At 54.7% G+C, this 15,127-nt stretch overlaps 1 protein-coding gene across 4 annotated transcripts in view; it reads right to left on the reverse strand.

The window, feature by feature from the left end:
• Window positions 1-387: 387 nt before the first annotated feature.
• CEP43 (centrosomal protein 43) overlaps window positions 388-15,127 on the reverse strand; it is a 30,604-nt gene continuing 15,864 nt past the window's right edge. For 2 of the 4 annotated variants that reach the window (XM_053904286.1, XM_053904285.1), the window contains 6 exons: window positions 10,415-10,638; window positions 8,458-8,588; window positions 6,181-6,249; window positions 3,698-3,737; window positions 2,793-2,889; window positions 388-1,635 (listed from right to left, as the gene is read on the reverse strand). In XM_053904286.1, coding sequence (XP_053760261.1) covers window positions 1,561-1,635; window positions 2,793-2,889; window positions 3,698-3,737; window positions 6,181-6,249; window positions 8,458-8,588; window positions 10,415-10,638 — 636 coding nt within the window. In that variant the 3' untranslated portion in view covers window positions 388-1,560. Of the gene's footprint in view, window positions 1,636-2,785; window positions 2,890-3,697; window positions 3,738-6,180; window positions 6,250-8,457; window positions 8,589-10,414; window positions 10,639-14,754; window positions 14,758-15,127 lie in introns of all 4 variants that reach the window. The other 2 variants (XM_053904288.1, XM_053904287.1) reach the window with 2 other exon arrangements.

The raw sequence follows: 15,127 nt of genomic DNA on the forward strand, positions 1-15,127 counted from the left end.
CAGGCAAATGCAGTTTGGAACAAGCGCACGGGGGGACTCTCGGCAACAGAGCACATCCCCACACGGCGCTGTTCACGTGCACAAAACGTGACCCACCGCCAGGACGGAGGCCACAGCCCACGGACCGAGGGCAGACCGACACTGCGGCTCCCAGGGGGCCCTGGCCCGTCTTCTGTCCTCCTTCCTCTTGGTGTTTATGGCTCGGTTTCACCGAGGGGCTACACAAGCAGATTGTCAAGTTATACAATCTCGCTCCTCACGCCATCACCTCCCTTTACCTCTGAGGGCCCAGCAGATATTTCTGCCCCATTTAGGCTAACGTGAAATGAAAAACGGGCACTCCGTGAACCACGGGGTCTGCTCACTTACTGAGATCAGTCAAGTAGGTCTAGTTCACTCTTTATTAATAAAGGTGACTTTTAATAAAAAGCATAATTGAATTCAAATAAAAAAGTACAGAACGTAACACATAATCACAGCGTCACTTACACAAACAGGAACGGACGTGCCCTCTCTGGGCTGTCTGGAACGGAGACCTCAGAGCCCTCGGTGACCTACGTGGACAGCAGCTCGGCAGGTGCGGGGGAGGGGGGCTGCCCCCAGGCCGGCACCGGCCCCGTGTGCCAAGGGCCGCGGCGGAACGACCTAGAGTGAGTGGGTAAAGCCCGTCAGACCAGATGTGGTCTTAGGCCATCACCACTGTTCCCGTCCAGTCTGGATTTGGATACGACCAGCCTCCACATCTGAAATAAAAGCGCTGCTTCATGCTTTCCGACGCCTTTTGGCCTCTCGTCTGTTTCCAGGCATCTTTACAAGCAATAAATTATAACTATAAAGAACACAACCTGCCGCTGACGCTCCTTACGTGGACCTGGGCAGCGACCACTAATGTCAGCGACAAGTCCAGGAATTAAAAGTCAGAGCAACCTCTAGATTTCTTCAAATCAGGCAAAACTACGTAGCACACACACAAGTGTTTTCATAGAAGCTTCCTGGTCTAACGACCCTTCCAGACGGAAGGAAATACACAATAAAGCGGACACGTCAAGTTTAACTTCAAGTAACAGGCTTCAATGCTACACATGTACCAGGTCGTTTTGCCAAGTATGTGCAGAACCACCTAATATCGAATATGCTTTGATTCCAGACGGCTCAAGCCACACACACACACACACACACACACACACACACACACACACACACAGTTGTGTGAACCTACAGCTTTATTGACACCTTTCAGGATGCTCTTAATACTCGTATTTTCATGGGTTCACTCCCTGTGAGGAGTCTGAGTTGTAGATAATCAATTTCCACAGAGAAATGTGTAGCCAAACCAAATTAAGAACTTGTATCTTCCACACATGGGCTCAAGTCGGAAGCGTTTTGTTTAGTATAACGAAAAGTTAATTTTTAAAAATATCTGCAGTCTTTTTGAAACACAAGGCACCAACAGGGAGCAGACATTCCAGCAAAGAGTGATTGTCTGGGGCGGGTGGGGGGGGATGCAACTGATCAGAGTCCTCTGTCCTTTGTTGATGAGAATACTTCCTCCTTTCGTGTCTATGCAACGTCTTCCAGGTAATCCGCGACATCACTGAGCTGGGACACAGTCAGGTCCTGCGTCAGGTCATCAAGCTTCGTGGTTCAAACGGGAAAAGGAAAGAGAGCTGGTGTCAGAAGAGAGAGTCATAAACAATCTCTAAAACATACTGCTGTCATTTACATATCACCTTGTACTCCACAAACCACCTCATATTCAAAAGTCCCCTAAACCCTCCCCTTCCTCCCCCATTTCGAAACCTGGGACGATTACCGAAGGCTGAGCTCGCAGCCCAAGGCCACGCTAACGAACACCTGTTGCCATAACCCTCCCAGCTGCCCCGGTGGCTGCAGGTACATCGGGTGCGACCAGAGACCAAGTGCCGGGAGCCGTCCTCCCCCAGCCTTCCCGACGCTCCCGTGAGGCACACACTACCGGTCCCGCTGTGCCAACGGGCAGGCTGGAGATGACCGATTAAAGCACGCCCAGGAGACCACAGGACGCAAAAGGACACGGTCCCGGAGCCTGCCGGCTCCGACGCGCCGCCTCTCCCAACGGCCTGCCGCGTCCGCTCACCCCGCGGCGGTCACGGGCACTTGGGGAACGCCCCTCGTCCACCTCCGGGCCGGGCCGCCCACAGCCTGAGAGGCGCCCACCTGACCGGCAGCCGCCTCTGTGACGCCGACGGGACAGCCTGAGATGCCGCCTCCGTCTCACGTGCAACGTGCGTCCACCCAAATACACTGTGCCCTCTGCCCGAGAACAAGGCCGAACGTGGATCTCCAGGACGCACTCCTAACCGCACAGCCCGCCGCACGTCCGCCGCATCGTCCCCTCCGGGCTTCCGCGCCAGCCCTGGCCTGCCTGTTGACACGCCGCTTCACCTCCCCCTGCACGGGGCTCCCGTCCCTGCGCCCACTCCCAGTCCTGTCCCGACTTCTCTGGCCTCTGCCGTCTACACCCCTGAGGCGGTCAGTTCGGACTCCAGTCCCGACCCACCGGGGCCCACCTACGCCCACGACGCCCAGCCACAGGGCACAGGTGCCCCAGCGGCACGCACTGACCCCGGGAGCGGCCATCAGGGGCACCCTACAGACGCGTATAGGCCATGGTTTCTCGACTTGGGCCCAGTAGCTGTCACGTCACGATTTTCAACTGTTTTTCTCCTAATCCGTGTACAGTTTTTGAAGCTTCACAGTAAGTCAAGGCAACAGGCACAAACAACGTTCCACAGGAAACGCTAACACCATACTTTGTCACTGGTATTGATGTCGTCCATTTCCACAGAAAGATCTTCCTCGATCTCTTCACCGATACTCAGCTCACTTTTTTCTGAGCGATGGCTGGTACTAGTTTGAGAGAAGGAAACAGAATAAAGGACACTGAACATGAACGTTTAAATGAAATATCAGGTACCATTAACTTTGTACGTATTACCTCACCTGATCCTTAACATAACTGATCGAGGGCAACAGAAACAGGGGAGTCAACTTAAGACATGAGAAAACCAAGGTCCGTGATGGTGACTGTGGCCACAATGTCAGGAAAAGCACAAACCCAGGTTCTTAAAATTTCATCTACAAGCCATGCCATCTCTCAAAAAAACTGTATGATAAATCATTCTGTTAAGAAGTAAAATATAAATTCTCAATGCGGGGGGGGGGGGGAAACCTTGTCAGTTACATCAACTTCTCAGGCTCTAATTTAAAATTTCTCATCACACCCACAACAATTATTTCCAAACCATCAGGCAACTCACAGATTGTAGTATCATTACATACGTAAAAAGGTATCTGAACAAAACATGACCTGTCATCTGAATGAGGACACTAGTTGGAGAGGGCAATGTCTGAACTTAGGCACACGTCCCCACCTTCCACGGGGCTGGGGGAGCGCACGTGGACCACGGCGACCTGATGCGACCTGACGCCTCCGACTGGCCGTGTTGTGTTCTTACCAAGTTTCCCGAACATGACGCGTTTGTTCGCATTCTAATGCAAAACCAAAACAGGCTGCAAAGCGCAGGGTGTAACTCTGGAGTGACTAGCGTGCACGAGAGAGTCAAATACACTAAAATAAGCACCAACGTAATTCCGTGACACTTTCCTGTGTCACAAACTCTTTGCGATTTATTTGCTGCCCAGCTATTTTTCTTACCTGTTAAAATCATCAACATAGTCGTCGTCTTCTCCAGTCCCTGTAAGTTTAAGAAAAGACGGGCGACGTTTACATCAGCACGCTTCACGATGTAGCTACGATCGCACACTCACGTTTCCTTCAGGAAAAACCCCATTACCGAATGATATTGCATCATTAAAAATGAAGTCTCCAGGGTTAGAAATATCTTTCCCGTATAGGACACGAAAGCAAAGGACCAAATAAACTACCTAAGAAATAACAAAATGTCATTCATAAAATGTGGTTGATACCCAGTCTTGTATTCCAAGTACCCGAAAGCTAAATCACGTTGTATGTTTATCATTTGTAAAGTCGTCTGATATTAAAAATATCACGTGCTGGATGTAATGGGAGACCTCAAAACCAGGTTATCATGAACCCCCTACTGCTGCCTCACGGGCTGTGAGTTCGAGCCCCGCGTCAGGCTCTGGGCTGACACCTCGGAGCCTGGAACCTGCTTCCAATTCTGTGTCTCCCTCTCTCTCTGCCCCTCCCCTGCTCGTGCTCTGTCTCTCTCTCTGTCAAAAATAAATAACATTAAAAAACTAAAATAATGTCCAGGTGGGGCTCTCAGTTAACGTACCCGCACTTTACAATCCGCGTGACCTCAGGCCACTCACGTAACCTGGCTCTCATCTGCGGAAATGGAGGAAATACTAAAACCAACCTCACAGGGTTAAGACTGAGATAAAACCACCTGCTGCTACGGTGCCAAGTGCGTGTCGCCAGCGTCATGACTACCCTAGGCTGGCCCGCTAACATTCGTACGTTACTTCAAATACTGAGAAGTCCACAAATTCACGACGACGACGAAAACAAACAGGAAGCAATACTGTTGCAATACCATCAAACAAAACTAAACAGAAATGCTGATTTACACCAAACCCTCACGTCCGGCTGAGTGACCAGACTTCAGCTGACGAGTCCCAGGTCTTCCCCGCAGTGGCACCCACAGCCCCAGCCCAACGACCGCACAGGTCCCGGCGAAGGCGAGGGAAGCAGAGGGCCCCCTTCTCCCGGTGGCACCTGCGGCGCGGCAGGGCCCCTTCCCTCCACGAGGGGAACGCTCAGTGTCCCCTCCTCAATAGCAGGCTGGGGCTGCCCTGGCTTTGACAAAGAGCAGGCTGTCAGAGCAGAGGGACAGCAGGAGGCAGACACCTGGCACAGGTGAGACGCAGGTGAGACATAGAGGCAGCAGGCCGGGCAGGGAGCAGGGAGCGGGTGGGGGGGGGGGGGGGGGGGGGGGCGCCCAGAGGCAGGGCAGGGGCGGGCCAGAGGCAGGGCAGGGGCGGGCCAGAGGCAGGTTGAGCCGGCAGCCGCGGGTGGGGCTGAGGAAGAGGCGGCCTGCCCAGGAACCGGGGGACCTCTGGGCAAGGGCGCAGGCCCGCCCAGCGTCACCGTCACCGCCACGGCTGCAGAGTCCGACAGCTGGGGCGCGTCCACGCTGCGGCTGCAGGGCGAGCCGAGACACCGCCAGAGGCAGCTGGCGCTCACGAGGCACCGTTCACTAGGGCCTGCGTGTGTCATTAGACTGTCTCCAGCGTACAAGGAGCTGGGTGCCGTCAGCGCCCGCAGACAGGCCCGGAGAGGGCACAGCCGGCCTCCGCCTGTTCGGACGCGCCACGGAGGGAGGCCCCATCTGCGATGCCACCTGCACCCACCCGCTCCCAAACCGGAGTCCTCTCCGCTCACTGCAGTGTCCTCCAGAATGGGGGGGGTCTCGCCAGGCCCCAGCGCCCACCCTGTGAGCGCAGATCCGGGGCAGCGGAAGGTCGCGTGGGGCACACACCCATGTCCCGCGGGGACGGAAGAGGGACCGCCAAGCACGCGGGCCGAGCCGTTTCTTCCAGCCCCTCCCGGGTGAGGTGCGCCTAGAGGACGCCCATCCGCCTCTGTCCCTCCCCCGGGACCGGACACCGGAGGAGAGCCCCAGGGCCCTGTAAGCGCTCACGTCCACAGAAACGCATTTCCTCCCTCAGGGTCACAAACCACCACTCCACATGACACAACTGAACACCAGATCCACAGCCTGTCTCCCGCTCAGGCTGCTCCCCCAGGGCCTGGACGGCGCACTCCCGGTGCCCAGAGAAGGGACTCTGCCTTTGCACAGACTGTCCTCGGTCCGCGCTGAAACGTCACCCACATGGTCTCGGCAGGGAAGTCGCCCCCGGGGCGAGGACGAGCCCACCTCCCGCCCATTTCCACCCCAGCGCCCACTGGCTCCCCCCACACCGCGGGTGTCTGCAGGGGCCCGTCCCAGGCAGAACCCCCCCCCCCCCCCCCGAGAACCCAAGCTCCACAAGCAGGGAGCCTGTGGTGGCCGCTGTGTCACCCACCCCAGGGGACCGCCAGGCGCCCAGTCAGGAGGCGCCTGCTGCAGGCCAACCCGCTGCATTTAAGATTTTATTCTAAAACATAATGGCCTTCAGGCCATGAAGACTAAAAACAGGAAATCTACTTACCTAATCCAAGCGATCCAACTTTATCATTGACCAACTTCAGATCTTTCAAAACCGTGTTTCCTCTTTTACCTGTGGAGGAAAAACATTCACACAGGATTGACTTTTAGAACCCAACAGTCTCTAAGGCGTATCACTGGTTTTTCCGGTATAGGGTTTATGACTATAACGTCATAACCAAAATCGAAGACAAAACTGCAAACTCTGACGAATGATGCTCACATCATGCATCGCACCCCTTTTTAACCACACACCATACTGCTCTTTATTGAAATCTGACCAGGAAATAATTTCTGGCCTAACAGCACCGTCTGTGAAAAGACTCATTAAGTGTGAATTCAGGCACTACGGTTATTCTCAATTTTATTTCCTTCAATTTTGCTTTAATTCAACGGCTATTTCATTTACCAAACTGATTGTTTTTTCAGTCCTAAGTGCTCAGCATCCTCTCCCAGTCGTCATTCTCTACTCGCCGTTAAGAGCAACTTGACCATGACCCGCTAAGTTCTCACTGCAGGTGACAACGACTGGAGAAGAAGAAGCGGGGCGGGGGGGTGGGGGGGAACGGGCGTGGGCCACATGAACAGATAGGTGGCCAGTTTACTACCCGGCTCAAAGAAGCCACACGTCATCTCCTTCACGTATCCTGGGGAATCCCGCAGCTGCACCACGTAACATAAAAAGGTTAGTAGGGGCGCCCGGGGGGCTCAGTCGGTTAAGTGTCCGACTTCGGCTCGGGTCATGATCTCGGTTTGTGAGTTCAGGCCCCACGTCGGGCTCTGTGCTGACAGCTCGGGGCCTGGAGCCTGCTTCGGATTCTGTGTCTCCCCTCTCTCTGCCCCTCCCCCACTTGTGCTCCGTCTCTCAAAAATAAACATAAAAAAAATTAAAAAACAAAGGTTAGTAAATACTACAAAATTATGCAAAAATCACACGATTTCTTAATAAAGATCTACTTTTTAGTAGGGTTTAAAACACTGTCCATTAAATCTGTATTTACTGTGATATAGTAAACAAACTTCACCTACACGCGTCTTCGTTCAAGGCTACACTTTCAAACCCTCTGTCTTGTCACCACCTGCATGTGGGAGGGGCGGGAAGGTAAACCGTGCAGCGACACGGCCCTTGCACGTCTGACAACCCGCCTCTCTGGTACGTGGAAAAAGAGAGGTCAGATTCACATTCCGAATAAGGAAATCTTGCCATTTGCAATGATGTGGATAGAGTCAGAGAGTATAATGCCAAGGGAGATAAGTCAGAGAGAGACAAATATCATACGATTTCACTCACGTGTGGAATTTAAGAATCAAAACAAACGAGCAAAAGGAAAAAAAGAGAGAAACCAAGGGTCAGACTCTGAACCATAAAGAGCACACGGATGGGTCACCTGAATGGAGGGGCTGGGGGCATGGCTGGAACGGTGAGGGCGTTAAAGAGCACACGCATCAGTCAGAGCAAGACAGATGCAGTCTGTTTTCACTCCTGTGTGGATCGCGAGAAACTTAACAGAAGACCATGGGGGAGGGGAGGGGAGGGGAAAAGAAAAGTTACAGAGAGGGAGGGAGGCAAACCACAAGAGACTCTTAAATCCAGAGAACGAACTGAGGGTGGATGGGGGCGGGGGAGAGGGGAAAGTGGGGAAAGTGGGGAAAGTGGGTGATGGGGACTGAGGAGGGCACCTGCTGGGATGAGCACTGGGCGTTGTGCGGAAGCGACCAACCACGGGACTCCACCCCCCAGGCCAGGAGTATACGCTGTATGTTCGCCATCAAAAAAAAAAAAAAAAAAGAGAACACGCATCATGGTGAACAAACACATAAAATAAATCTAGGAGATCACACACACGCACACAATGGTTTGGGGTTCTGATATCCAAAGGGGAAAAAAGATGGGCCGGCTCCAAATGGCTGAAGGGAGAATATTTTAACATTCCCGTGACGATTATTTGCAATCGTAGAAGCTACAAAACAAATTCCTCACAACTGATCGACTCTAAGTCCCGCTCGAGTCCACCTAAATGCCCCACACGGGAGACATGCCTTGACACACTCACGATCTAAGGCGGCTAGGAAGCGGGTTTTGGAAGCGTTTCGATGGCTGGGAAAGCCAACGGCGGCACGAGGAAGCGAGGCGACCACGACCGACCGTGGTAAAGGGAGGGAACGGGAGCCCCCTCAGGAGCACCGCGGGCTGAGCACTCGCGCAAAGGAAACGGCTCACGGGCTACTTAACCAGACAAAACCCATCGCCAGGCCTCGGCGGGGTCTCCAGCGCACTCACTTCCGGCCTCTGCGGACGAGGGGGCTCCGGGGGCTCCGGGGGCTCCGGTCAAGGAGCTGCGGCCGCTCTTCAAGGGGGGCGCGTCCGAGAGCGAGGCGAGGCTTCCCGCGGGCGGCCCGGGCTCGCTCCTCCTGCCAACAAACAAGCGGGTCGCCTCAGTCGCCTGCGGCCAGGCCAACGACACAGAGGCGACTCCACCGCGGCGGGAGTGCGCGCGGCGCCGGGACCCAACGTGCGTGCGGTCGCCGAGTCCGCGGCGAGTGACCGGAGAAGCCCGCTGGCCTCTCCCAAATCGTCTGCGACCTTACAAACTGAACTGTTCGGCACCGTCAGGCTCTGTGATTTTTAGCAGAAGCCGGCGAGGGGCAGCACAGAGGCCGCCTCCCCAGCGGTGCCCCGCCCTCGCGTGGGCCTCCCGAGGCCCCACCGCCCTCCTCACCCCTTCCCCGGGGCCTCCTCTCCAGCCCTGCCCACGCCCACCCACGCCAGCAGGAACCTTCCCAGGCTGCTACCGTCACCCCTCACCCCCCCACCCTGCCAACTGCACCCGCACGCTCCGCCCTGCGCACGGCACCGCCAAGACCGGCCTCTCCCCGCACCCCTGCACGTCGGCCCCTCCCCCCTAGCGCTGTCCTCAGCAGACAGGCGCACGGCCATTCCCCACTTCCCCACTTCATTGTCCTGCCCCCACCCCTCACACCCCTGTAAGACACAACTCCCCACCTGCCATCCACCCCATCCCCCGCCCAACCCGCTCTAACCCTCCGCCACCGCAGCCGGCCCCACGATCCGGCACCCCGCCTCCGTGCCACCCCTGCCTCCGTGCGGCGACGCAGTGACTGGCTTCCAGGACTCACTCCGGCCTCCTCCTTCCAGGACACCTCTCCGAACCCCCCGGGTCCCTTCCCGCTCCCTCCTCCTCCCCTCGCTGACCTCCAGGTGCCACCTGCCACTTCCCAGGTGACAGCCTCCAGGCTCCCCTAGGGGCAGCATCCAACACGGACACCTCCCTGCCCCCTCACTGGGCCTCGAGCCCAGACCTCTCCCCCGAATGCCCGTCGGACGCCCTCAGTTACCGGCCTGAGGCCTGACCTCGGCAGCAGCCAGCTTCCCAGCCTGAGTTCTAGACCGTCACCTGCCCAGCTGTGCAGCCCAGCCCTGCTCTCCACCTGTCGGCGGGGTTTCCAACCCTCCAGCCATTCAGCTGAAAACCCTGGGCCCTCCCTCGAGGTCACTTCGTTCTCTGACACTGACCAGCAAACCCCTTCGGATCCGGCCTCCAAGCACACCCCCAAACTGCCAATTTCTCACCACTTCTGACATCGTCTCTCACCCGGCTAATCCCGACCGCCTCCCACATGGACGCCCAGCGGCCAGACCCCGGGGCTCCCGGTCTCCCTAACGGCGAAGTCGTACGTACTCCCGCCGCAGTGCCCCTCGCCGCGCTCTGCCGTGCCCGCAGGGCTGCGCGAGCTGCCTCCTCTCCCCGGAGTTCCAGAAGCCCCGCCATCTGCCCGGCCGACTCACCAACTCAGTGAGCTCCCCCCCTACCCAGGACGGACGCTCTAGCCGAGCACCACCGGCCTCTGCTCGCCCCGTCACTGCTCGGCCATCACTCTGGCTGCATCCCCCTGGCGGCTTGTCGGGACTGCCTCCTCCTTGGTGCCTCTGTCTACAAGACTGCAGGCTTCTGGAGGGAGGCGCCCTGCCTGAGCTCTGGCTGCCCCGTCCTGGCACGGGACAGGCACTCGGTACGTGCCCGCCGGCGGAAATCAGTGATACCCAGGTTTTCGCCACCTGGGATTCTTTCACAGCACGAAAGGCTTTAGTGACACAAAATCAGACTTACATATCAATAATTACAGAAGCTTTAGCAGCTCGTTTTTAAATTACGAAATACTTGGAAATGATATTTTTAAGCCTCTGGCCTGATAATCCAAAGACACGGTTTACTCACCAACCGTAAGTTTTTTCTGGTTTAGGAATGGGATCATCAAAGAAAGAATCCCCTTCCATATCATCTCCGTCTGGACAAAGACCAGCTTTGTCTTTGACATCTAGACTTTTGTTACTTAGGAAAGATCCAATTTTCGTTTCATGAGTCGGCAAGTGGAGACTGCTTCTGCTCTTTGGTTCTGATGAGGAGAGACTCGTGTCACTCTGACTGGCCTCACTGTTGGCCTAGAAAAACAGAACGGGAAAGAGAAGAGGCCTCCTTGGTGAAACGAAACATTAAGAAGCTATTTGACACAAGAAAACATCACACGGACATACACAAACCTGTGTGTGTGTGTGTGTGTGTGTGTGTGTGTGTGTGTGTGAGAGAGAGAGAGAGAGAGAGAGAGAGAGAGAGAGAGTGAGATCTCACAGCTGCATGGAGGGGAGAGTAACCCCGTGACCTATCAGCGCGTCCCCAATTCACAGCATGGCTAACTTCCAAAGGAGAGAATGTCAAAAGTAATGTGTTCGAACCATTCTTCTTCTCCCTCCCTAAATGGAAGTATCTTTCGCTACCCCATTTATAAAGAAGCTTTCTCACTTATAAATAACTTCTGCATTTCCTCTTACGTGTCCATCACTGCGTCAAAAGTTATCTTAAATTAGTAAGTCGCCAACTTGCAGAAAGGAGGAGGGCCCACGGGTGAAGAAGGAAGATTAGTTCACATGAACGAACCAGGCAGTAAAACAAAGCATTCATCAGGGAAGACGGCACTTGTCCACCCAGCGCCAAAGAGAACAGGCGTCGAGGCGAGAGGGGCCCTCTCCGCCGCCCCCGCGTCGAAGGCAGATTTGCTGCCGAAAGCACCGGTCTGACTTCAGACGCCGGACAACCGCCCGATCCACACTGCCTCACCCGTCCGCGGACAAATGTCCCGCGTCCGCCTCTGCGCACCTTACACGGTACAAGATCCTCAAGCGTCTCTACCCCCGTCCTGCCCATCTGGTGTTACGGGCGCAAAACCGCACACCGCAGTTTCTTGTTTTCAGTTGGCCTTGATCCGCACAACCTCACTTTACTCCATCCTTGGTCCCATTTCCTTTTGCCCTTAGACACGTCTAGGTCAACAACAACAAAAACAAAGCATGCTAGTGGCGATACAAGCAGCTAGCCTTTCTGGAGAACCTTCAAATCTTCCTCCAGGCGATCTCCTTTTCATCTCAAAAGCAGCCTAAAGCACGGGGAGGGGGGGAGGCGCGGGGGCAGGGGCCGTCCTCCCCGCTGATTCGGAAAAGGCGGCGTGCAGTCGTTTTAGTCACTTGCCAAGGTCCCCAGAAAGCTCAAGGGTCAGGTCAACACTAAGGTCTGATTCCAGAGCTTAGCCCTTAACACTCATGCCACGCCATTAGGTCGACTCGTATGAAATTGCACTTTTGTGGGTTCACACGGACAACTTCCCCAGGTTCGGCCTTCCGCACCACAGAGGGCAGTGCTGTGGCCGGGCCCGCACGTGTGCAGAGGACTCTCCCGTGTCCCCCCACGGACGCCTCCCCCGTCCACGCTCTACTGCCGACCACACAAGGAACCGAATTCAACTAGAGTAGTATTCTCCAGCCGGGACTGCTGCTGGGAGTTAAGAGAGGAGGCGTGTGCAGGGGGAGAGGCGAGCGGGCGAGGAAGCCGTGAGGACGGCGCTCCAGGAGGACGCACCTTCCGTACGCGTACGGACAGGGTGGGGCGTGTGTGTTAAGACACAGTTCACACTTGTCCACGAGAGGCCGTGACCGGCCGACGGCAGGCAGGACGCGTGCCACGCAGTGTTTCGGGCCTTGTACAGAGCCACACACTGCAGAAGTTCCTGACGTAGACAAATCAATTCTTGTGAAAGAGACGTCCGGGAAAAGAAACAGCAACCTGTCCTCCTTTAGACGACACGCGGCACTTTCACGCGGCAGAAACGTTTCACCGTCTCCCAAGCACTTTCTGGAAGTGCCCCGTGTGATCAACTACAGACAGGCACCACCCACCTACATGGTCCCCGGATTCGTGCCCGACGTCATTTACGATCCATACCCGCTGAGACACGGATTGATCGTGTTTTCAAAGACATATGCGTGTGGAAATAAATACCCTGACTCGTGACATTTAAGCCCATTTACAACTACAGATACCGAGAAACACACTCTCTCCGTCAGAACACTCCTGAGAAAACTCAAAAGGTCGAACCAGTGTGAAGTAAATGGGACGTAAACGTAAAGCAACTTAACAAAACACAGTATTATTCCAAAAAAGTCTCTCTCGCCCGTGAAGTCACGTAACGGTTTATGTGACGTAACTGCAGTCCCCGTGATGAACCGCAGACACTTAGCGATCCCTCCCTCTCCGTCCCTGGTGATCTCTGACTGGTCCCAGCAGTATCGCCGGTAAAGGCGCAAGGACTAGTTTTAGGAAGACAACTTCCACAGACAAGCGCGCTCTGATGTTCGGCACAATGCGCATTTTTAGAAGTAATAATTAGTTTGTTTTAAAACTGCAGTTCTCGGGGCGCCTGGATGGCTCAGTCGGTTGGGCGTCCGACTTCAGTTCAGGTCACGATCTCGCGGTCCGTGAGTTCGAGCCCCGCGTCGGGCTCTGTGCCGACGGCTCAGAGCCTGGAGCCTGTTTCAGATTCTGTGTCTCCCTCTCTCTCTGACCCTCCCCCGTTCACGCTCTGTCTCTCTCTGTCTCAAAAATAAATAAACGTTAGAAAAAAAATTAAAGCTATAGTTCTAGTCATCTAGGGGGTAAAATTTAAAAACACTCCATCTGCTTTGGAACTGGGCTCCAAATCCATTTCTAAACTACACAGGAATGTGTCACCCTAACTGTGACTAAGTGTTTATCTAAAGAACCCTTACTCAATCGGGTTCCTAATGAATTCACTCAACGTGACTCCAAATCACTTCTCCCGTTGGAAAACAAGCCACACTGACAGAAGGATTTATCAAAACATCGACAGGTTACCACAAAAGCACCACAGAACTTTAAAACCGATTTGCACACGGGAAATCCGAGTCCTCTGAGCAACAACAAGTCAAGTCACGACGTGTTCCCTAGAATGTGTTTAAACACCCTGCATCGTGGCTTGAGACGAGTCTGTCTTGTGCACACAGATCCAGTGACCGCGGTTTCCATCACGTACATGTGGACAAACCGGAGGAACCAAGGTAGCTAAAATTAAGCCCTGTTTACAACAAACCGGCGTGACAACAACAGCAAGAATCCCGAGACGAATTCACTCCCTTCACATTCACTCCCTGGACGAGCTCAGAGCCCTCAGCGGTTGTGACGGGTTGAACGGTGTCTCCCCAGAAGGGAGGAGACGGAGCCCTAAGCCCCGGTGCTCCAGAGCATGCCCTCACCAATCGGGTCACGACAGACGGGACAGCTCACGAGGGCTCACGGCGCAGGAGGCAGGCCTGGCTCCCCACCGGGGAGAACCCACGGGGGCATCCCGGCGGGGACGGAGCGACAGGCGCACGCCGTGCTCACAGTCCTCAGAGGAACCGGGCGTGCGGACACCCCCCTTTCACACCTGCGGCCTCCAGAACCACGAGACAGCAAGGGCTTGCTGTCTAAGCCACCAGGTGGGTGGTGCCTTGTCGCAGCAGTCCTGCTCAGGGCTCCAGACAGTAGCCTCCCGGAGGTCGGCCTTTTCACAGAAGCCACTGAGCAGCAGGAAAGCAGTCGCTAAGTGCCCGGGCACCGACCTCGAGACTAATAACCGTCGTGGTAAATTACAGTAAAGTTGCAAGAAGGTTTCAGAATGTACCTAATTCTCTACAAGTACACTTACACATTTAGACTTCAGTCATTTCTAGATTAACAGAAAACTGACATCACAGAGAAAGAAGTTTCACGGTGAAAATAACTACAAATTTTCCAGGAACCGAATAATGAGTTACCACTAGAACATCTCGAGAACCAAAAAAATACCAAAAAATTACCACTAGAACATCTTGACCACCAACAAAATAATAATAATTCTGCTTTTCCAAACGAAAGGCTTAATCTGCACTGCTCATGCACAGAAACATCACACCTAAAGAAATAACCCACTTTAAAAAAAAAAAAAAAAAAGAGCAAACCCACTTTTGCAAAAGTACTAAAGGAACCTATGGGAACTAATTCCCTTCCTCGCTGGTGTCTCAAGCCCCCAGCTCTGCCCACCCGCCCCCCACCCTGCCAGAGGCCTTTTTTGACCCAAGATTTAAAGAATTTTACTACAGCTGTAAAACTACATTTAGAATTCACTCACCTAGAAAATAACACCACCGTAGGTCTCGAAAGCCACAAAACATTTAAACTCCTCTAAAAACTTTCTCTAGACCACCAGTGCCTTTGATCTGCAGACAATCTGCAATCCCTCCAGACGCACCCTACCTCTGGCTCTGAAAACAGACTAGAAAATGACCCTCTGCACCGAGGCTCCGCTCTCCCAGATCCGGCCAGCAGCTCGGGGGCCAGCGGGAGAGGGCCTGGCTGTCCCCTCTCGAACCTGAAGCGGCCCCGCGACGTGCAGCTGGCCGGGCACAAGTGCAAGTGGCCCAGCGCTGGGCCTGCTGCTCACCCACGTGTACCCATCCATTCAGGAAGGGGTGTGAGTGTGTGTGTGTGTGTGTGTGTGTGTGTGTGTGTGAGGGAGTGACGCTCCTCAAGTATCTAGAAAGCCCTGAGCAAAGTGCAAAGACA

The sequence above is a fragment of the Panthera pardus genome, unplaced genomic scaffold (genome assembly GCF_024362965.1).
Source record: "Panthera pardus isolate Hobbes unplaced genomic scaffold, ASM2436296v1 HiC_scaffold_17, whole genome shotgun sequence".
NCBI lineage: Eukaryota > Metazoa > Chordata > Mammalia > Carnivora > Felidae > Panthera > Panthera pardus.